This window comes from Melopsittacus undulatus, chromosome 5 (assembly GCF_012275295.1).
Source record: "Melopsittacus undulatus isolate bMelUnd1 chromosome 5, bMelUnd1.mat.Z, whole genome shotgun sequence".
In the NCBI taxonomy this organism is placed as follows: domain Eukaryota; kingdom Metazoa; phylum Chordata; class Aves; order Psittaciformes; family Psittaculidae; genus Melopsittacus; species Melopsittacus undulatus.
The window spans coordinates 45,650,073-45,673,561 of record NC_047531.1 but is presented as its reverse complement, the minus strand read 5'-3'; the positions used below and the strand labels follow the sequence as shown (position 1 = coordinate 45,673,561).

The 23,489-nt window shown below is 50.5% G+C and overlaps 1 protein-coding gene across 3 annotated transcripts; it reads left to right on the top strand.

Moving 5' to 3' along the window:
- The first annotated feature begins 4,087 nt into the window (after window positions 1–4,087).
- Window positions 4,088–23,112, top strand: SYNGR1 (synaptogyrin 1). 3 transcript variants are annotated; one of them, XM_005150341.4, is made up of 4 exons: window positions 4,088–4,299; window positions 14,551–14,788; window positions 16,224–16,369; window positions 18,848–23,112. In XM_005150341.4, the coding sequence occupies exons 1-4, from the start codon at window positions 4,201–4,203 to the stop codon at window positions 18,998–19,000; spliced, it is 636 nt and encodes a 211-aa protein (XP_005150398.1). In that variant the 5' UTR covers window positions 4,088–4,200; the 3' UTR covers window positions 19,001–23,112. The 3 variants fall into 3 exon arrangements, with proteins under 3 accessions (XP_005150398.1, XP_005150397.1, XP_030906004.2); XM_005150340.4 differs by having other exon boundaries at window positions 18,782–23,112; XM_031050144.2 differs by having other exon boundaries at window positions 17,549–18,922.
- Window positions 23,113–23,489: the final 377 nt, after the last annotated feature.

The following is a 23,489-nucleotide window of genomic DNA, read 5'->3' as shown; positions in this document are numbered from 1 at the left end:
TAACTTCTGTGCCGTGGGGACGTGCTCTCAGGCCGATTGTGTGTTGTTCGGGGGCTGTGTCTGCTGCGTATCCCCACGGTGCTTGGTACAGCCCAGCGCCAAACTCAATCAGGGCCTCTGTGTGCTCCTGCTGAGTTAATAATGAACAATAAAAACAATGGCGATGCTCAGGTTATGCTGTGAGAGAGGAGCTGCAAACCAGACTTTCTGTGGGAGCTGTCTGGGGCTGTTGTTATCCACACTGCCATTTCTCTTGCTCCGCTTCCCATTGTTCTGGAACATGGATAAGCATCACCAGTGCCAGCTGTGGCTTGGGATACATTGGCTGGCTGGAACTCACCAGCACAGGAACTGGCACCGGAGTGGCTGGTCAGGGAAGGGGTGAAGCAGAGCTGAGGTGAAACCTGAGCAGGGAGAGCAAAGGGGGACAGCAGATAAATTATTCACTTCCCCTCCATTGACACCAGGAAATCGGATAGGATCCAGGTGAAGAAGCTCCCTTAAGCTTCCCTGCACTGGGAACTGTATGAGCGTCCTTGCAGGATAACTGATCATAGAATCAGCTAGGTTGCAAAAGACCTTTAAGATCATCAAGCACAACTGTTACCCCAGGACTGCCAACTCCATGTCACTAAGGTATCTGTATCTACAGGGTTTTTGAACACTTCCAGGGATGGTGATTCCACTGCTGCCCTGGGCAGCCTGTTCCAATGCCTGAGCACCCTCTCTGTGAAGAAATTGTTCCTAATATAGAGTAATACCTGCCTCCAAGCAGCTTGAGGCCATTTCGTCTTGTCCTGTCACTTGTTACTTGGGAGAAGAGACCTACTCCACCTCACTCCATCCTGGTTTCAGGCAGTTGTAGAGCACAATAAGGTCTCCCCTGAGCCTTCTCCAGACTAAACCCCTCCAGTTCCCTCAGCTGTTCCTCATCACACTTGTGCTCCAGACCCTCCATCAGCTTTGATGCTCTTCTCTGGACCTGCTCCAACACCTCTATGTCTTCTAGTGAGGGGCCCGGAACTGAACACAGGATTTGAGGTGCAGCCTCACCAGTGCCCAGTACAGGGGATGATCACTGCCCTGGCCCTGCTGCCACACTATTGCTGGTACAGCCCATGAAGCTGTTGGCCTTCTTGGCTGCCTGGGCACAAACTGCTCATGTTCAGCCAGATATGATGCACAGCTTTGGCTGAAATGCCCCTTGAGGCAGCTTTGGTGCTCAGCCATGAATTCCACAGCTCATAGCTGAGGAGGGGGAAGGAGGACTGCCATGAAGGACCTGGAGCAGAGCCACCTCTGAAGTGTGTGTGTGTGTCTTTATCCACCCTGTGCTTCTTCAGCCAAAGGCTAGTCCCTTTGGATGAATGGTTTCTGGCCACTCACTCAAAATGCTGGGGTGTCACATTGCCCTCAGGTCAGTCTGAGAGCCTCAGCTGAGGTACCATGGGCTGAACCCAGGCTTCCAGTAACTGGCACAGCATCAGGCATCATATGGCTGGTAAGAGCCTAGCCAGTGCAGCTGATGGCCACATCCTGCTGCATACAGCCTCTCACTGGAGTGAAGATTCAGGACACAAGCAAAGTGAGAAAGCCAATGAAGCCAAGGGGTGGCTGAGGTGGCGACAGATATAACCATGAGGTTACCTGTGGAAAATAGCCAAACTGCTGAATATCCACCACATCCAGAGGCTAAGTAGATATTTTTATGTTACTATAAGGAACATGGGCCTTAACCCATCTCTGCCTGTGGTAATGAGAGTGGATGCAAACCCAAGGCCATAAAGATGATGGTACCCAGAGCTGGGTGGGCTGGACCTTCCAGCGTTTGCCCTCAGGATCTCCTGGGGCTGACAGAGAAGGATGTGTTTGACAAACACAGCACCATGGGGAGGTTGGTGCTACCGAGAGTATCTCCTGCCCTGCCTCCTCCCTCCCTGCCCAGGGACCACTACACCACGAAGAAGCCATCCCAATTCTCACGGCAGGGATGCTGACCTGTAAATGTGATATAAGTGCTGTACATTATGATTGTATCGAGTTACTGCAAACACTAATTAAACAGTTTGAGCAAACACCTACCTATGGAGTAAAATCCCAGCACGAGCTGCGGCGGTGTAACAGCTAAGGCATTCAGTGCAGGGAGGATGGTTACACAGCTAGCATGAAGTAATTAAGAAGAGCATATCCAAGTGTTAAACATGCTTAATCAACTCCCAGAGACCTTCCGCCACCCATGCCCTGCTCTGGTCCTTGCAGGTTAAGTTAAAGCCAGGGCTGGAGGCTTTGCTGGAGGGACTCTCTGTCCAAGCCTGCATGCAAAAGTCTGCACAAGATTGAGAGGTGTTTTTTTAGGAGGACATTTAATTGCCTGCCCTAACCTGGATGACAGTGGGAAGGGAACAGATACGAACTGGAGGGCTGAGGGTCCAGCTGTGCTGGCATTCCAGCTCATCCTCCCAAAACAGAGCTGCCCCATCCCTGCAAACAGTCAAGGTTGGGCCCTGAGCAATGTGATCTGTTTGAAGATGTTCCTGTTCATTGCAAGGGGAGTTGTACAGGGGGGTGGGCTAGGTGACTTTTAAATGTCCCCTCCAACCCAAACTATTCTCTGATTCTGGATGGATGTGATGGGGGGGTGTCCATCCCCTACTTCCAACCTGCCCCACAGGAGGTGACTCAAAAAGGATGAAGAATGGCTGCTCACTTTTTAGGGTTCTACTCCTAATGCATGATGAAGGGTGAACTTTAAATGCTGTTTATCTCCCCATGCATTTGCCTCTAGCTCCTGCACTGTGCTCTTGAGTTGTGGAGCCCATTCATAGGCTCTGCCAAGAAAATGGGTTGAGACTCAGGGAGAATGCAATGGTGGTAGAAGGGATCAAGCATGTTCCCTATCCCGCTGCTCTTCCCTTTGCTGCCTTGCTGCTAACCTGACTCTCTGCATAGGTGTGACCTGGAGGTGAGCAGCACATGAGCCATCCAGCCAGTCATTCTGCTTCCTCAGCCGCCTACGTGCTGATGGTTTGGTGCAGCACCATAACTCCTCCTGGGTGCAGAGCAGAAGCAGCCAGTTTTGCTGCATACCTGGCTTGTTTGGCCAGATCCAAACCCTGTTTCTCCAGAACACCAGAGCATTTCAGACACATATCTCACAAAACCAACCCTCTCCACTTTTCATTTATCTCTTCTTGTTAATTCATCTCCCCCATCATTCATGGGGATTTAGATTTCAACGTGGGGACTTTTGTATGTGAGACCTTCGAAGAAGTCCTGGTGCTGTAAGCCCTTACAGAGTGCTCACAGCATTCCTGCCTTGCCCTTGGATGGCTGCCTCCAGCAAAGTTGCTGCCCGGTTTGAATTGAGTATCTCCATAATGAACAGCCAAAGATGTCCTGTGGTGTGCCTGCTGGAAATGAAGTGCAGAAGGCAGTGAGCTAAAAGCACATGCAGGAAGCTTCAGTAGCCCCTAAGGCTGGATGGCTTCTCCCAGGCTGTGCTGGCAGCCATGGTGGTTCCATGGACACTGGGGAAACACTGGTACCTCACAGGACTGTCCTCAGGGATGCAAGGTGCACATCTTGCAGTCTCTGCCTCCAGGAACCAGCGGGTGTCCCCCAAAATCTGGATTCCCCACATTCTCAAAGGCAAAGGGCCTTTTTCCTGCTGTGTCCTCCCAGGGACATGGTGCCTGCAGGGTGAGAGGATGTAAGGTGCGAGATGTTAGAGATGGGTGCCCGAGGCTTTGCTGCAGGGCTATTCTGGGGCTCCTCAGGACCCTCTGCCTGAGAGCAGGTGCCCGGTGGGGGTGCAGGCAGCTCTCGACGTGGAGCACGGCTGCCTGTTCCTCTTGGCTAGCCGGGTCTCACCTGGGGGTCGAGCCTTATCCCTACGGGGGCTGCAAGCGGGGAAACACTTGGTCTGGGCTGTGTGGCAGAAGGGTGACGGGGCTGCGGGCTGGCAGGTCTCCATCAGCCCCCCAGCACACCCCCTGCCGCACCGCACCGCCGCCAGCGGGAACGGGGTGGCTGCGCGCTCCCGGCGCGCCCCCGTGGGCGGGTGCACGCGGCTCGTCGCCGCCGCCGGGCTGCCAGGCACGGCTCGGCTGGGCTCTGCGCGCCTCGGCTCGGCTAGGCTCGGCTCGACTTGTGTCGGCACGGCCCAGCAGCGCCTGTCGAGCCTCCCGCCCGCTTCCCGCTATGGACGGGGGCGCCTTCGGAGCGGGGAAAGCCGGCGGCGCCTTCGACCCGCAAGCCTTCATCCGGCAGCCGCAGACCCTCCTGCGGCTCCTCTCGTGGGTAAGGCCCCGCCGGCACCGGGGACTGCACCGGTCGGGGGACGGGGGGGACGGGGAATGTCCCGCCGGGCTGCGGGGGGCGCGGGGCTCCCTCCGGGTCGGGCAGCCGCTACTCGCCTCAACCCCTACCTTTCTGCATGCCTGCGTATGTCTGTATACATGAGATTATGTTATATGCGATATACATTGTATATCCTTATACATTCGGTATTATATCGTATACATTCTGTGTCATATTACACGATTCTGTGCTGTATACGTTCTATATTATATAGTAGTATAATATGCTATTATGTATTATATCTTATTTTACGTTTTACATATGCATATATATCCATCTATATCCGTTACATATCCACACATCTAGATCCATACACACAGAGAAAAATATGGATATTCCTTCATAAGCATTTATGGCTGTATCTCCGCACGTATATGCATGTATGTTTGGATATATGGATCTATTTCTGGATTTATATACCTTCATATATATATATGCCCATATGTATAGCCACATATGTGTGCACACAGCTCTATGTATATAAATATATCCGTGTGTGTGGATATAGGGCCATATAGTTATAGGACCATATGGGGTGAGAGCAGCCTGGTTTGGGGTTTCTTTCCTGGGGAGGGAAGCGGTGAGCTGGGTTGGACTGTGACCCCGTCTCTGCTCTTTTGGGGGTGGTGATTGGGTCTTCTCATCCCTTCATCCCCATGCCAGTGAGTTTATGGCAGGCACAGGGAGGCAGCAGGACGTGGGGTGACAGGGGGAGCTGGCAGTGATGCTGCAGTCCTGGTGTGAGTCCTCAGTGGGTCAGGGCTTGGGGGGTTCTGGCTGTGCTGGGGCAAGCTGGGGGATCGATGAGGGCTGGATGTTACTCTGTGTTTTATCCTTATCCTGTCACCCTGCCAACCTCCTTTCCCTGTAATGCTTTCCTCTGTGTAATTTGTGGGGAAGGAGGCAGACGGAAAGGGGGGTCTAAGGAAGGTGGTGGGGAGGGCGCGGGCTGCCAGGGGGAAGGTCTTTCCCTCTTCCCGTGACTATGATCCCATGGCTGCCTGTGGGGCTGGCGCGTATGTGCAAGAAGGTCATTGGGATTAAGGGAGCGAGAGCTGCAGCACAGAGCTGGTGGGGGAGAGATTGAGGTCTCAGCCGGGAGCGGAGAAGGGAGGGCAGGGAGAGAAACACATGCGCACCGGAGCCGGGAGGAGAGATGTCAGGCTGCCGTTGGGAAGAGGAAATAGAAGCAGTGCCAGACGGGGGGAATGAGGAGGGAAAGGGGAGGCAGCTCTTGTGCTCCCGGCTTGGGGTGTGGGTAATGTCCCCTCTGAGGGCTGTGACCCGGGGGGCAGCTGGAGAGCCCCAGGACAGCTCAATACGTGATTAACGCAGGCGATCTGTCTGTCCGTCTGTCCGGGCTTGTTTACTGAGCAGCACATCACGCTGGGAGCAGGCTGGCTGCCGAGCACCGGGCGAGGGGGTACGCAAGGGTGGAGTGGAGCCAGCCTGCATGCCTGGGGATGATGGACGTGATGTGACCTACAAAGGCTCTCCCGTTGCTAATCTGTGTGGCAGAATTTCCGCTTTCTCCCTCTCGGTCTGGTGGCTTGGGTATTTTTTCCCATTCATCTGAGCACTGCGGGATTTTGGCTTCCCAGAGGCACCAGGTGAGGGAGAGAGAACATGAACTATGTTTATTTTTCTAATTAAGCACCTACTTTGCTTCAGAGTTATCTCAGACACCATCGGCTTGCGCACTGAGCTCAGCTCCTTGCCCCACAAGGCCTCTGCAGGCAAGGAGCGATTTGCAGGCACTGGCTGCTCCTTGGGACCTCTCAGTGTTTCCCCCTTCCCATTGGTCAGATGGCAGGGGGCAGGATGGGATTTACCCTGATTTATACCTGCACATTTCACCTAGCTGTGGAAATTAAAGGCTTTTTGCAGGAGCTGGAGATGCACCAGGTCAGTGGTCCAGCAAGGGAGGCTGGCCCAGCTGTCAATGGCGTAAGGCTATACATGCACCTCTTCTCTCCCAAAATACAAATTCTTCTCCTGCTTTTCCATTAGCTTGGTCTTGTGCATCATCCTGAGCATCTTTCCCTCTGCAAAGCCAGGGAGCCACAAGCTCACCCTAGATATTTAGTTGTGGTTTTGGTCTCTCTTTTAACTCAAGACCAAGAGGAGTCCTTATGGGCACTGAAGTCCTTTTTCAGGCTATCACAAGCATCACAACCTTTATGGCTCCCTCCATAAATTGATTGAACTTTAATGAAAACCAGATTAGTTCATGGTGTTTTGCCCTTCTCACTCCCTCTGGGAGAGGGTTCAGCAACTCCAATGGTCAGGGCCTTCCACTGTAAATCTATTCATGGCTGGGTTTTTATCCATTTGCTTTTGTGCTTCTGTGCCCTTCAGTTTAAATGGTGCTTTTCCCTCCCTGGTGTTTTCCCAGGGGTGTATTTATAGACTGCGATCACATCCGCACTCAGCCTTTCCATTGCCAGGCTCTGCAAGCCAAACTCTTCTGGTGGCGAAGGGCTCTCCCCCCCCATGGTCTCTGTGAGAGTCCTTCCTTTTACCTGCTCTTGCCCACACTGGAAGCACTGGAAGCACTTGCCCACACTGGAAGCACTCTCCTGAGCTCTCATTTGCCTTTATCCTGCCCGTGGTATGGATGGTCCATTTACTTCCCAGGGCAAACTGGAGGTTCCTTTTGTCCTGTTTCATGTGATGAGCTGTCACTGAGAGCAGAAATTCTCCTGATCGCTTCTGCAGGCAGTGACCTTGTGCTCAGATCATGGCTGCTTTATAGCAGACTTTTTAATGGCATGGGGGTGCCTATGGCTTTTTTACCAACAGGCAGCAAAACTGGCTCCTCCCCAGGGAGTTTGCAGACCAATTGAGATGGCGGCAGATCTCCAGGGAGAGTTGCAGATTCGGGAGCAGATGGGGTGACCCAAAGTTATTTATGTTGCTCCTTGCAACACTGCTGGCTGTGTTCTTGTGAGGTATGTTGATGCACAATGAAAGAAACATGGCAGTTCAAAGCACATACTTTCAGTCAAGCCTGAGGTACAGTCCTTTATGGGATCCCCTTCCCTGTGAGGGCTTCAGAAGGGTTTTTGAGGGATTGCTGTCACTGGGATTGGGTGAGAGGCCATGTCAGAAGACGAACAATAAATGTGTGCAGCTGTGTGGTGATTGGGGTTGGATATAGCAGGTCGTGTTGCTTCCAGCCATAGCATTTCCAGAAGGGGTCTTGGAGCAGGAACAAATCTCTCATTAATGGCATTTTCAGATAAAAATATGAGAAGTAGCACATAAGGACCAGAGACTGTCAGAAATATGAGCAAAAGCTACAATAATCATGTAATCTGTTTCAACACATGAGTGACACACAGGTGAGGGGCAGAGAAACCACACCATGGTGAGACATAGGTAAGGCATCTTCCTCATGGAAAAAGATGTGAGTTTTGGGCAGTCACTTTGCTAAGCAGTGGCCTAGCAATATAGGGACCATCTGGAAAGCATGGAAGGACCTGGATACCACCATGGAAGTGTGCCCATGGGGAGTTGTCGCTAGTAGTGTTGGGACAGAAGGTGCCGTTTGATCACAGGAAGACTTGAGTGAGACCTCAAATGAATCATAGAATCATAGAACAGTTATGGTTAGAAGGGACCTTAAAGATCATCTGGTTCCAACCCTCCTGGTTCACTAGACCAGACCTGCAGGACTGGACAGAGCTTCCTGAAGTTGCCTTTTGGGACACAACCTCCAGTTACACGAGTGGGCACCTTCCTATGGCAAAGTTCCTCTCTCTGTGGGGTGGCAGGCACAGCAATGTTATTCTCATTAGAGGTTTCCTGGCTGCTGGCTCAGTCATCACCTGGGGCTCAGGCTGCTCTGAAGTGGGAAATACTGACCCCAGGCATGGGTCTGATGGGAAGCAGAAGGGTTAATGGCCAGCCTGTCAGCTGCCAAGCCATGTGTAAATAAAAGCTGGCTAGCCAGGAAAGCCTGTCCCATATCCTGTGGCAGGAATTAGGGATGTGGAGCCTTTCTCCTCTCCATCACCTGCTACGGATCAGCTCTTGCTGGGGACCCGGTGCCACATGCTGGTATACCCACGCTCTTCCCCTGTCCCATGCTCTGTGGAATTGGGTATAAATTGGGACAGGGAGGCTGGTCCCCTCTAGCACCAGCACAGGACTCAGACATGCTGTCGAGACCGTGGGCAGGAGTCGTTTGCCACCTGCATGGTGCCGGCTGGAGGGAATAAATAGAGGCCGCCTGTTTCCAAGCTGCCAGTCCCATGCATATCAAAAGCTGCATATGTTTTCATCAAAATGAGCTAAATACAAGTAGATTTAATGATGATTATGATAATAATAATAATCCATGTCTGTGCAGAGCTCTTCAAAGCTTTCCAGAGACTCCATTTGCGAGTGGCTGGAGAAAGCGAAAGCCTTATGGTCTCTGTCAGTTTATCATTTGCACTATTCCCCTGCTCTTGCTTTCTTTTAAAACAGATTTATTCCTGGCCATTACCAGATCAGACACAGGAGCCGTTATTGCTTCATTCTGCCTGAGGTGGATTTGATTTGAATTCCCACCAGGAATATTATGTCACCAAACTATTTCCTCTCTCTAATAGAATAAAAAGGGGGTGTGGGAGAGGGAGAGGCAACACGCAGTGCGACATAGGCTGTAACTGGAGGACACCGCAGCAAGCTCATGCAGGCAGCTTGGCAGAAACCCTCTTCAGCCTCATCGCCACCACAGCCATCAAGGGGATCTCAGCGATAAATTGAGCAGGCAGCACAACAAACTCCTGGGATGAGGTGCGGGAAAATCCCAGTGCACTGCCGGAGACTGGGCGTGCTGTGCTTCATCACATGGTGCTCAGGAGCATCTGATGCACGGCTGGGGATGGGCAGCATGGTGCAAAGCCTCACATGATGCTCAGGAGGTTCCTCCTGGCATTCTGGAGGGCTGAGCCTGCTGTGGGAAGGTGGGGAGCGACATAAGAGCCTCTCCTCTGAGGACTCATCTTTCACTCTTGCCTCTGGCAAAATCAGATCACCCAGTTTAGGGTGAGGAAAATAAAAGGTCTTTTATGGTGGGATGCAGAAGTTCACTACTTCTCTCTCTGTAGCGAGCCCTTAAATGCCTGTAACAGCCAGCATGAGCCTCCTGAGAAACTGGGAGAGGAAATCTCCCAGCCTTTCCCCATCTCCTCCTTGCAGTGCTTAGCATTAAGTTAATTCTGCTGTGTCTTCCAGAAAGTTGTTCTGTCTCTGTCATCCTTGCAAAGCATCTGGCTCTGGCCTTTGCTTGGTGTGTCAGAGCTCTTTGATGAGAACAGGATTTTAGGAAGATCATTGCAGCAACCTGCATGGATGTAATGCTTAAGGACCAGTAAGTCAAGAAAAGCTAAGTCCCAGCAGCAATGCTGAGTTGGTCAGGTCTTTTCCAAGTGCTGTTTTCTGTCCCTTTTCTGAGCATAGCCAAATATATTACTTATTAAATGTGGACCTCCAGACAGGATGAACACCTGTTAACATTGTTCTTGGAGGCTTAAAGAAACCATCTCAACCTAAAAATCTAGTTACTTCAAGTCCTGTTAACTCAAAACCCACCTGGACACGTTCCTGTGTAACCTGCTCTAGGTGGCCCTTTCACAGCAGGGGGGGTTGGAAAGATGATCTCCAGAGGCTCCTTCCAACCCTAATGATTCTGTGGCTTAAGCAGCCTTGCTGAAGAAATGAGGCCGCTGAGGTGCACAAAGCTGAGGATAGATGGATGGGTTTTGTCGCTGAGTGTAGGAGAGAGGCTAACACACTCTCCCTGTGGAGCAGAAGGATGGCCTGTATTGGGGAGCATTGGGATGCAGTGCTTTGCCTGCCTTCTGTCAACCTTCAGACAAGTCACTTCCCTGCATCTTGGTGCTTAGTCAGGAGAGGACTTCCACCATCTTCTCCTCACCTCCTCTTTGCAGCTGGACACACATTTTGGACCATTTTATTATTGGTGGTTGTAGGCATGACTTCGTGCAGCAAGAATTCATTATGCCAGATTGGGGTAGAAGGAACAAGCAGCAATAATGCAGAGGTCAAGAGGCTTGTGCCAGTGCTGCTGGTAGCTGGCATTTCTTCACAAGTGCTGCAGATGTGATGGGAGCAGGAACCTAAATGCTTCATCCTTGAAAACTTGGTGCTTTGTAATCCAGGCAGACATTCATGCTGCACCTGCTGCCTGCATCATCCTTGCATGGGCATGAATTGTGAAATCAAGGAAACAGTAAAGACTTGCTCTTTCTAAGATGAATTGCCACATCAATGAGCTTCCCACGCCCTTACCAACAAGAAGTAGCTGCCACGGATTAAGTTTGCAACAGTTTCTCCTGGGGGCTGCAAGATCTGGGCTCTCATAATTACAATTTTTCTAGAAAATTGGTTGTGCATCTGTTGCAACACTTTCTGTGTACAGACACCATGAGGATAAAATGGGCAATGTTGCCTGTCAGCAATTGCCTCTTCTCCTGCTGTCCAGCTCATCTGCCGGTCTGAAACCTCTGATTTGAACCTGCCTGTTCTAGCCTGGTCAGGGTTGTCCAGCACAGGTCAAAGCTGCTGTGCACAGTGGATCCTCACAGCGTGTTGCTGTGCCATGAGGATGGTGGTAAGCTGACAAAGGGACCAAGCCTGATCCACTGACACTGACTTTGCCCTCTTTGCAGAGCCAGCAAGCAGAGCATGGACCAGAGCTGATACAAGTGGTGAGGAAAACACAGAGAGAATGGGACATCCCTTAAGTTACTGTGCTTAAGGACAAAGAGTGCTTTGGGGTGGCTGTCTCATGACACAGAAGATAAGCATCTGCAGTGACTTGTTCTTCTCACAAGTGAGAATACCCTAGTGGAATCTCCCCAGAAAACTCCTCATATCATCTTAAATCAGATGCTTGCTGGCCAGTCATACCTGGGGCACTTCCAGGCTGTGAAAGAGTTGTGGCATCTTGACTGACCAAAGATGAAAAATGGAAGTTAGGAGTGCCACATCTGCTTGAAAATTAGTGTAAAGAAATAAAGGAAATTAGTCCCTTACTGTAACTTGTTTATCATTAGCAGCTAGATGTGCTGAAGCCTCAGGCTGCAGACTGTGAACTTTCACATAGATACACTGAGGTTTTTACCTACTGAAATAGAGGGACCTTATCACTATATTCCAGTATTTAAAGGGTGGCTACAATGAAGACGGAGAGTCCCTTGTCTCAAGGAGTCACATGGAAAAGATGAGGGATAATGGGTACATGTTACTCCCAGTGAGATTCCAGTTGTAGACAAGAGGAAAATTTTTCACAATGAGAACAATCAGCCATTGGAATAATCTCTCCAGGGAAGTGGTGGATTCCCCAACAGTGGGAATTGTAAAATTCAGCTGGACAGGGTCATCTTGTTTAGACTGTGCTTTTGCCAAGAATTGTTGGAGCAGATGTTCATTGAGGTCCCTTTCAACCTGGTATTCTATGATTCTGTGATTCTACGATTAAGTAAAAGGAGGCCCCAGAGCCAGTTCATTCCAGAAGATAAGGAAGCAAGGAAGGCCACTACCCCTGTCGGCAGAAGCGGCAGCCTTATAGATAAGAGACTTTGAGAGACCCAGTGGAGTCTCCAGACCCTTCTGGAGAAGACTCCAGACCCTAATGTTGTTGGACTGGACAGTTGCATGAGAGATAGGAAAATTCAATTGTAAAGGGACTTCTTTGTTTGGGGTCCCTCTCCAGAGGCACCCAGCTCAAGATATTTCTAGCACTCAAATAAATTGCATTCTTGGATTTAAAGCCTGGGACTCTACTATAGGATACCTAAGGTGGAGAAGCATCGTTAACAATTATGGAGAGGGAGATGTCCCTCTGGTCTTCTGACTCTGAGCTGCATATTTGCATATGTGCCAGCATAAAAAGGTATGAAAGAGCAAATGCCAAAAGGAATTATTCTGCTTCTTTCCCTCGCAGATGAGAGCTCTCCCAGGTCAGCAGCAAGCCCAAAGGTAAGAGCAGAGGGAAAGATGTGTAGCAGGATATGAGCAGGGTAAACAGAGATGTCTCTGGGAACAGGCCATTACAAAAGTTCATTCATTTCGAAAGAGTAAGCAGAGAGTTGCTATACAGCTAACTTCAGGGGTTGACCTGACTCAGGGAATCAGCATTTTACTGGTTTTGAGTCCTAAACCAAAACTGAACACCAGACTATGCCATCTTTGAGGCTGTTTTTAATCTTCAAAAGAGAAGATACACTTTCTGTGTAATGCTGTGGGAATTTGGGCACCTGCTCTGTAATTCCAATATATGGAGGTCAGTACTTCAAGTGGCAGTATCGGTGCTGGTCACAGCCTTACATCAGGATGTCACTTCAGCAGCCTGTCAGCTCCCCCTCAGGTTAGAGTATCCCAGTGTTATTACCAATGGTCTATTGTGAAGCCTATATTGTACAGCCTATTGTGAAGGTGTGTGATGTTTCCCACTGAAACAGCCTGGCTGTAATTGTGTGCAATTTAACTGCTTTCCAAGCCATTCATGCTGAAATTTTGAACACCAGGCCTTTGCTTCAGGCAGAGGAGAGTTTTATTTAATTTTCATGGGCAATTTATGCAAAGTATAATCAATCTCAATTTTCAAGAAGAAGGAGGACAAATCAATTGTTTCACTTGTAAGCTTAAGAAGCTCTTGTGAACTTTCAGAGAACTCATACAGTCCCCACATTTAGAAACTCTGGCTTGCAGTGTTTTTAGTTTAGTTTAGGTCAAACAGCAGAGGTCTGTCCTGTGGACCTCAGACATCCGAGACCACCAAGGACAGGTGGTGTATTGAGTTGGCATTAATCAAAGGCTAATTTTCCTTGCACTCACAAAGCTGCTTCTCCACTTTCTGTTGTGTCCTCTTCTAATGCTTGTCTGGGTTAAGTGGTACTGGGGTCCTTCTCACCTAGCAAACCGCCAGACCTACCTCCACTCCCTGCAGGAGACTTGGGCACCTCATCTTCTTGTGCACAGCTTCTCCTTGGGGATTGGGTGGTGGTTCCAAGGGTGCCAGGCTCCTGTTGTTCATACAGCTCCCAGGCTAGCAGAGTGCCCTGATGGTGTCCCAGTGCACATCATTCATATGTACACCCCATGCTTGAGGTCCCATTTCCCCTCTGCTTGGCTCCCTTGCAGGCAGCCTGCAAACAGGCTGTCCTTACTGAGGGTCTCAAGATGCCCTGCAAAGAAACGTGTACATGCTGCCTTAATCTTCCCCTCTTTCTCCTGTGGCTGTGAGGGGAAGCTGTTTATTTGAGATGCAGGACCAGGGCTGCTGTAAATAGCTCTCTGCTTTGGTGAACATGCTGTGTCAAAGAGGGACAGCTTTGTGGCAGGCGATGAAGGCTAAGCCCATGAGTGAAGATTAGACCAGCAAGTGCGGATTATGGCATTTCTACCTGGACTCATCCTTAATTCTACCTGATTTAAAATAACATGCAGTGGCAGTAGCGGTGATGGGTAGGGAGGACTCACGGTGGCGCTGCCGAGTGGACCTGAAGGGGGAATGTTTGGCCCATGAAATCCATGCCAAAGGTTCGAGGGTGTTGGTATATGGGTCAGTAGGCAGAAGGATAGGTGGTGTCATGGACAGGGCTGATGGAAAACTGGGAGATGCGAGAGCAGGAGCCCAGCAGAATGGAGCTGCAGAGCAGGCAGGGTTGTGGATTGTGGGAGGATGGTTGGGGAAAAGAGCATAGTAGCTGAATAGATAAAATTAGTGAACAAATGTGTGGTAGAAACAATGAATTCCTAGAAGGGAAAGGAGTGGGTGGGAGAATTAAGTGCAGACTAAGAGGATTTCCACTACTTGGAGCCCTTCATCCGTACCAAAACCATATCCCAATTTACACTCCATGTTGCCTCCCTGTGTGTCTGTGGGAAGCCACCCTTACTGCAGACTGTGACTGCTTTCCATTGCTTTAGATCAGATGAATAAAAATTCTCAATCTAAAAGCGTCCTATTTTAAGTTAATCCTCAGAAATAAAATGAGACCATCTCCCCATTAAATTCCTCATGGCTACAGCCCGGGCAGCAGGATATGAGCTCAGTAGAGCAAAGAGTTGCCTCTGAAGGGTTTGTTCCCCGCAGAGCTCTGCTCCTTTGTGCTGGTCCAGAGAGGTGAGGCTTGCCCTGACCTATCTCCTGCCTCTCTCCCTCCCCACCAGGTGTTCTCCATCGTGGTGTTTGGCTCCATTGTCAATGAAGGGTACGTGAACCGTGCGGATGAGACACAAGAGCACTGCATTTTCAACCGCAATCGCAATGCCTGCAACTATGGTATTACGGTGGGTGTCCTCGCCTTCCTCAGCTGCCTTCTTTACCTGGCTCTGGATGCCTACTTCCCGCAGATCAGCAGCGTCAAGGACCGCAAGAAGGCAGTGCTCTCGGATATCGGAGTCTCGGGTGAGCTTCCTGGCCAGTTGGCCATAGTGCCCCTCTCCACCACTGCAAGGGAGAGGAGGGGGTTTCTGCTGCCCTGCAGGCCAGGTCCCTGCTAGCAGGGAGGTCTTTTAGTTCCTTGCTCTTTCAAGAGGCTTTCTTTCTGTTTTCTTCCCCTTTCTCTTCTCAGCCAATCTTGCTGCTGCGAGGCTTAGCTCAGGAAAGCCTTTAGGATCAGCAGGTCTTGCCTCCCTGCATGCTTGTTCTTGCTAAGGCCAAGTGTTAATGCCTCTGGAGATGGTACTTCCTTCTTTTCCAGCTCCAGGTGATTGAACCCTATATATTTTAACATAAAAAAAAGTTGAGGGTTTCATGCAGACTGACTAAACCAGTCCTCCTAGGTTATGTGGCATTCCCCATGTGAATAGCTGTGCAGGACCACATGCAGCTTGAAGCTCACTAAAAGTCAGTACTTACAGTGAGATCTCTCCATCCCTGGTACTGTGTTGAAGTGACAGAGTCATGGTGCATGTGTATGTACATGTGTTAACACCAGTCAACAGCATCATGAGGAGGTGCTTTGTTGTCAGGCTGTGATCCCGAGTTACTCTCCTGGCTTACAGCAGCCATAGAGGCAAATTTCTCCACATTAGGCTGTCCCCCATCCCAGTTTTTGAAAGGGGCCAGCAGTGGTGCGACGGCAGGATTGGGTGCAGCACCTAGACTTGTTTAGGACTTGTGGCTTGCAAGTTTGTTCATGGTTAACCCCTTGCTGAGGAGTCCTGTGTACAGCTAACAGGAGGAGGGGAAGGACTGAGCCCTGTTTTGCTGCCACTTAGGAGTGCCCATTTCCCTCACTACCAGGTAGCTGTCTGTGCCTGGCAAAGAGGATGAGTCCCACTCCTCCCATATTCACTGCTTTCCCAGGGGTACAGAATGTTAATGATCCTTCAGCACCTTTCCTCAGTGTGAGTCCCCCAGCCTGTGTTGTCCTGAGCAAAAGCTGGTCTCTGTTCAACTGCAGGATGGCTGCTTCCCACTCTTCTGCAACTCCCTTGGGAGGAATTGCTCTTTGCTCGTCCTTGCAGCACAGGGTTGTGAAGCAGTGGCTGTTTCAGAGAGCCCAGGTGATTGCTTGTGTACTGGAAGCCCTTCAGGCTCCCTCCCAAGGCCACATGCAAGTCCTGTGATCAGTCCAAACACAAGCAAACAAACTCTCCTGAGGTGCTCTCTGCAGACACCTATCGTCACCTTGACAATTTAGCTGTCAGCTCACATGCTAGCTTGCTGGGGCTTAGACAGGCTGCACAGTCAGAGCTTAGCCCAGTCTGCAGCACACTGGTGGGTCTGATGGAGTTGCAGTTTCCAGAGACACGTGGTGTGTTTATGTTCTGTTCACACATGCCTTATTGATGTCTCTCCCTTTCCCCTTTGGCATGCTGGTGGTCATCCAACCCAGCCTTTTGGGCATTCCTCTGGTTTGTTGGCTTCTGCTTTCTGACCAACCAGTGGCAAGCATCAAAGAAAGAGGACAACCCAATGAATGAGGGAGGGGATGCAGCCCGAGCAGCCATCACATTCTCATTCTTCTCCATCTTCACCTGGGTGAGTACAGCAACCATGATGTTGGATCAAGTGTCCTGTGCACTGTATTAGTTTGTTGGGAATGGAAGGTGACTGACTAGAGTGATTGCCTCTCAGATCTCAGTTCACATGGTTTTAAGAAGGAAAAGAAGAGGGAGGAGGTGGCTAGGAGATAAACTTGGGAAACAAAGACTCAAAAACTTACATGAAAGACATTGTTAGAAGGTGCTAGAGCATTAATAAGCACAGTGGGAAAGAGGAACACATATCCCAGTAAGGAGTGTCCTTGACAAACCTGTAATATGACCCTGGGCAAGGAAGCACCCCAAGCATCATTGTCCCTGTGCATCAGAGGACTTTAACATCATTTTCTCCTCACAGACGTTAACAGAGAAGGGAGTTCCAGGTCTGTGGATGCACTCATCTCTCTCCTTGCTTTGCTCCCATCACATGAAAAGTCATCAGTGGCCACAAGAGGCTGTAGTGAGAGTCCCTCTGGGCTCTCCATCTGCACCCACACTGCAGCACTGCCTTAGGATCCACACTAGATCACCTCTTAGGAAGGCCATGGTGCTGTTTGCCCTTTCCCCAGCAGTTCTGTATTGCTAGTTCCCTGGAAAAATGGTGTGTGATATAAACATCCTTCACAATTTCCTCCCATCTTTGAAAGCATGAAACCCACGTGATTTTTGTCCAAAGTCACAGGATAGTGCCAAGCAGAAAAATATTTTAGGCCAGTCTCTATGCATAAGTCCTTGTGCCTTTATCTTCTCCTCTCCCTGCAGGCCCTAACATTGTTCAGAGGCCAGGTAAGAAAGGTGCTTTAAGGCTATGAAGCTGTCAGAGGAAGGGGGGCTGCAAAGGGTTTTGCGCTCAGCACCCTCACCAAGGTGACACCAAGCAGAGGCAAGGACAGCGGCATGTGTGTATGTCCCATGAGCTGTGCCCTCCACTCAGGTGCTCCTTAAAGCCTCTTGCAAGCTCCAGCAGAAAGTGTGACAAGGAGCAAGGCCTTTGCAAGAGGAATCTCAGGACCCTTTTGGAGGTGCCACCATCTCCAGTGGTCTTCCCTGATATGTGGGCTTGCAAGTGGATAAATAGGCATCCTCTTCCCCCGGATCCTTGGGGGGTTTATTTCAGTCAGACATTCTGGTTTGCTCTTCCTGATTATCCTTCCCACACTCCTCTCTCTCCTCACAGGCTTCCCTCATATTTCTGGCTTTCCGGAGACTCAGAGACATTACTTTTCAGGAAGAGTACAACACCCTCTTCCCTAACTCCCCATCCTTGCTGCCTTAGCGCCCCTCACTGATGGGGGAATTTAAGGGAAGGGATGGAGGGATGCAGTTGGAGGAGGTTACTGAGCAGAGACAGTTCCAATGCCCTGACCATCGATGTGTAGTCACTGTAGGGCACAGGGTGGGAAGACATGGGCCATTGAACTGGAGTGGGGTTGTCCATAGAAGGGGGATCTCCCTCCAGGGAGCTGGAACTGGCAATTTCTTCTTCTCCTCCTCCTCTGCTCCCTTCTCTCCCTTACCTGTACCCTAACTAATACTGCATAACACTGCTTGCTGTGCCTTTCTTATGATGACTGCTCAGACCTAATACTTCAGGAGATGCCCTCTGCCCCAACCACTTTATCTCTTCCGTTTCCTCCCAGCCTTTATTCCCCAAAAACCTCTCCCTCCATCACCTGCTAGACTGGTCACCTCTATCAGGGATGCTGTGGAACAAGAAGCCATACCTGCTGGGGTGTGTGATTCAGAACCCATCCCTGTACTCCCTCAGTCCACCAAACAGTGACTGAAGTGCCTAGCGTAGGAGGCAGCAGTATGCTTGCTAATCGTCCCCTTGTCTGGGAAGCAGCCACTTTGCCTCCTGCTGCTCCTTCCCAAGATCTGTGATGCACCCTGTGGATGTTGGCCAGTGAGGGGGTTATAGGGGATGACCACTACCTCGCTACTCCAGGTCAAATCCTGCTCTCCCTCCTGGCCTCTGGCTCTGTACTTCCAGCCCAGCAGGTGAACCGTCTGCTGTGTTGCTGAAACACATTGCCTTCCCAGGGGCAGGAGGGGCTTAATGGGATAACCACATGCCAACTGAGCCTCTGCGACCTGTGCCATGTAGTGAAAGCCCACTGCCGGGCAGGAGGTGCCCAGTACACCTCAGAGACAGCAGGGAGCCTGGGCAGGCAGCTGAGCTTGCAGCCATCCCTGCCTGCCCTCCCCTCTCCCAGTGGCTCATGCTTTCCATAGGGTATCTGAACCTCAGGGGTGTTTCACCCGCGGTCTGCCCCGCGGGCCTTGCTCACTAACCCATAACCACTACTAACCCCACTTTTGTTTGTTTCTCTTTCTTGGTATGTTCCCCCTCTCTTTCTCCCCTCCCCTTTCTGCTTCCTGTCTTTTCCCTCCACCTCCTCCCTTAAAGGTGGGCCAGGCATTCCTGGCATATCAGCGTTTCCGGCTGGGTGCCGATTCGGCCCTCTTCTCCCAGGACTACATGGACCCAAGCCAGGACTCCGGCATGCCTTATGCTCCCTACACGAATGAGGAGGATGCTACAGATGCGGTGGGGACGTACCAGCAGCCCCCTCCAGCAGATGCTTTTGACACCGAGACACAGGGGTACCAGACGCAGAACTACTGAGCCACCAATGCCCCTTCCCCTTCCTCTTTCCCTTTTGCCCCCTTTCCCGCTGCTGGCAGAAAGCCGAGGCACAAACCAGACACGTGCATAATGGCACAAGAGGTGGCTCTCAGCTATGCTCCAGCCTTCTGGGTCATCTGTTTTTATTTATTGTTTTTAAAAAAGGAAGAAAAAAAAAGAAGAAAAAAGGTTTCCCCATCACCTCTTCCTTCTCCTCCCTGCCAAAACTACCTGCCAGAACCAAATTCTTCCAAAATCTGCCACCACGTTGTTATAGGAAGGTCTCCCCTTCCCTCCTCTCCCACCTGCCTCTCTGTGGAGGGGAGAGTCTGGCTGTGGGCAGGAGAGGGGCTACAGCACCAGCAGATCAAGGAAGAGGATATTGGAGGCAGAAGAGGAGTGAAAGGGATCTTCCTAGAAGAGATGATGTTGCTAAAGGCTGGAGTAGATGTGGGAGCATCCGAATTGGGCTGCAGGGCTTGGTGGCTCAGGGAGAGGGATGGTTCTGGAGTCAGCGTGCAGGAGTGTGAGGATGGGGGGGGAGTGCAAATGGCATCCCCTATGCAAAGACAGAGGGGCATTTCTCTGCCGCATGCTAGTGAAGGAGGGGTGCTTTGTTTTGAGAAGTTTTGGGGAGAAGTGGTATAGGGGGGGTGTACAAAGAGATAAAATGGGAAGGAAGGAAGAAGATTTGCAGGTACAATCGGAAACCACATGCATATCTGTAGGTTACAGCAAGAGACTCAGCAGAGCAGAGGGGCACTGCCATGAGAGTCACTCCTTTCCCAGCTCCCTTGGACTGAGATGGAGGTGATTCCCCTCACCTCTATGTCCTGCTAACAGCTCTTCTCAGACTGGTGTTTGGTGAGGCAGGAGGGGGGTCATGTCCAGTCCCTGGCCCCCAGACACAGTGCCTGTGGGGGGAAGGATGGAGGAGTTTGGATTCTAAGGGGTGCTGAGAGCCCTTGTCCCGAACTGCGCTGGTTTGTGGAGGAGAACTTTGACATTTCACCCTGGGCAGGACAATATAAGAAAGCCAGTTTATCTCTTCACGTCCTGCTGTACCCTCCTCCATTCCTCTGCTACCACACTGCAAAGCCTCTTGCTGACACCATCTTTATAGTACACAGGAATGGAGCAGGACTTCCGCTGGGAAGCAGTACTGCTGCTGGGATGTCTGGCTCTTGCACAAGGGGTGCAACCAGGCAGGGAAGAGTTCTGCCTCACATGGCTGTGCTCTGCCTCCCATTCAGGTAGGGAAGAGGTCTTGGTCTGCATAATTTTGGTTGGGGACAGATTTAGCTCTCTGGAAACTGGTCGTCTTGTACTTGCCATAGTCTAATGCGTCTTCTGCAGCATCCCAGCTCCTGGCTGTCTTTAAAGCCTCGCCTAGGTGGCAGTAGTGATTCTCAGATAGAGCCTTGTATGCACATCATTACACACTCCTCATGATTTTGCTTCAGGTAAAAAGACACAGCTGTGGAAGCACACTCTTTATTCCAAAACAGAAGAAAGGTCTATGTGTGAAGACGGTCCCTAAAGGGAAGTAATTCAGCAATAGTCACTTGGACAATTCACCCCAGCCCATCTCTCAGAGCACAAGCAGCAGGGTATGCCTTGCAGCGGTGAGGAGCATCATCCTCCAGGCAGCTACCCTGCACCATGCAACACTGGCCCCAGTAGCAGAGATCAGGAGCAGATCTAAAACCCATAGGTGCTCCGTGTGAGCATCCAGCCTATTCCCTGTAGCACCCTTAGGAGCTGGGAGGATGGGACACAGATCGGGTCTGTGGCTGTGTGAACATCACATCTTACCAGGCCATCCCTTTCTCCCAGTGTGATTCCTTTTCAGCTGCCCCACAGTCATAGGAAAGGGGTAGAAACTGTAGAGCTGCAGGCCCCAAGAGGGAAAGGGGGTAGTTGTTCTCTGCTGTATATAGGCACTGTTTCTAGCAGCTTCTAACCGCAGACTTGTGCTGCTGGTGGCTGTCCCTATGGCTTGTCCTCCCCATGGCTTGCACCCCTTTGCTGGTGGTTATTAACCAGTGGTGAGGATAGGAGAGGGGGACCATCTAACCCCATGGATGCACCAGGAGGGACTGGGAATGCATCCCTTGCCCTGTGGCTGTCAGCGAAAGCAATACTGTAAATAGGAGGGTTATTTTTTGGAGGGAAGCCCCTTGGGCTTCTTATTCTGTGAGCTCAGCCTAATATTTAGGCTTGGGAGGGGGTTACTTTATTGAGAGAAGTTTGCTATGACTGGGGGGGCTCCCTCCAGTCCATCTCTCCCACTGGGGGAGAGGAAAGAATGAATGACAAAGGTGGAGGAGGAAAAAAAATACTTGTACTCACCCAGACTCATCTGTGTCATCCTTCATGTTTTCATTCTGGGGGTGGGGGAGAACCAAGAGGAGGAGGCAGCTATAAATACCCAGGCCTCAGCACAAATATATGCTGTACTTTTTGGGAGGAACTGCTCATTGCCTGTCCCCAGTCCTTGGTGAGGGCATGAGGGACCTGGTGCATGAGGAGACATACGGACCATATGTGGAGAATCTAGATGGGGCTCTGCTTTGGGATGTAGCACAGGATCATTTTACATGTCCTTTCTCCCATCAGAGTTATATAGATGGCTAAGCACCATTTGGGTTTGATGACTAATGAGCAAGCTTTTCTTTATCCTCTTTAGCTTGCTTCCCTCATGTAACCAGCTGATGGGCTCCAGTGGACTTGAGGTAGGAATGAGCCTTCCCCCTCAGAGCTGGCACTTCAGTGAGACGTGAACCAGGTGGCTTCATCCTGGGTAATTACCCACTTCTCTGTCCCTTGCTTTGTCTCACAGGAAAGGCGTTGGTGTGACATGGGTCACTACAACAGTAGATACTTGGGCAGCTTCTTGCTGTGGCTCATGGGAGAAGACATACTCTCCTTGGGTTGACATGCTTTTGGCCTTTGCATGGTAGTGACAGACCTGGGGGTGGGACTCTCCTTGTTTGCTTGCAGCAATTTAAAATGCGATTTCGCATGGCATTTGGCTGGTTCTGCAACTGATGGAGAGATACAGACCTACCCAAATGGTTGGTTATCTTATCTTAGGTGCTTCTGATAAGGCCTATTTCTGATGATCATAAGCAAGACCTGAGGAGCTGGCTGGAACATGTCCCTTTTAGATCTTAAATGTGGGTGAGATCAGCCCCACTCTAGGGATTAGTAGATCAGAGGGAAGGCTGTATAAGCAAAACGATAACGTGGCTTTCTTTCCCCTCTGCCATTTGTCCAGATTGCAGATGATTACACATCCCCTATTGGGAGCAGTGGCCCCTTGATGTCTTCTTATCTTATGAAGCCCCCCCATTAAGGGACTATTTTGTGAAAGCAGAGGATGTGAAGGGCAAAGGGATGATGAAACCCTGCCCCAGTTCTACCTGCAGCTTCAGTCTCCTGACTTACCCCATCCCCAACTCACCCATGTCCCCACCACACTGTTCACCTCATCATGCACCCTTCCCCTCCACATTATTCCTGGCAGTTCCCTCAGGGGAGGAGGCATCTTTGTCCCTGCACCCTCGCAAGCACTTGGGAGGACCTGGGAAGGCAGCATTGTGGGGTGGTTCCCACAGGACCCTCAGCTCTGGTCCCCAGAGCAGGTACAAGGCAAGGAACCCGGCAAGGAACCCACCAAAGCCACCTCATGAAGCAAGTCCAAACCATCCATTCCAGACAAATCCTTGCTGCCTGCGTGGCATCCGTAACACCACCTGGGCTGCCCTGGCCCTTCCCCTGCCACATTACTGCCTGTGTATAGTATATATATTATATATATATATTTAAAAAGATGTATAATATAAAGCTATACATATATACGTATATACGATGACTCATGGATGGCCTGCCACATACAGGATCCCCTGAGTGGTCTTGTCTAAGCCCAAATGTCCCTTCACCCTCCTCCCCTCTGTCCCTCGACCCTGTCCGTTCTGAGATCCAACTACAGTGAACACCGCCACCTCGGCACCTGTGTTTACAATGTCCTATATATTTGTGGTTAACAAAGTGAAGGTGGTAACTACTGGTGTCTCAATAAAGCTATAATGTTCAAAATAACCAAACTATATGGAAAAACACATGGTCTGGATTTTCTTTTGGGGGGGAGGGATGGCTTTTTTAGCTCGGTTTGCTATGACAGCATGGCTTCTGTGCTCCTGCATGGCCAGCTGGGAAGTTTAGTGACAGTCAGTGGCTTAAATGGAGGAAAAAGACCTAAAGAACTGCCCTTATTGAGACAGATATTTCAGGGGGAGCTAAGGGTTGGTTGTTTTGCTTGGCCTAAGTTTCAAATCACACACACACCGTCAAGTGTCTCTTACCTACCCAGTAGGAAGACATAAGAAGAAGCTTGACACGCTGTATTCCAAGTGGCCTCTCATTGTGAAAGGGGTATGGCTACAGGAGGTGTGGGTGGGGGACATACAGGAATATAGGATACAAA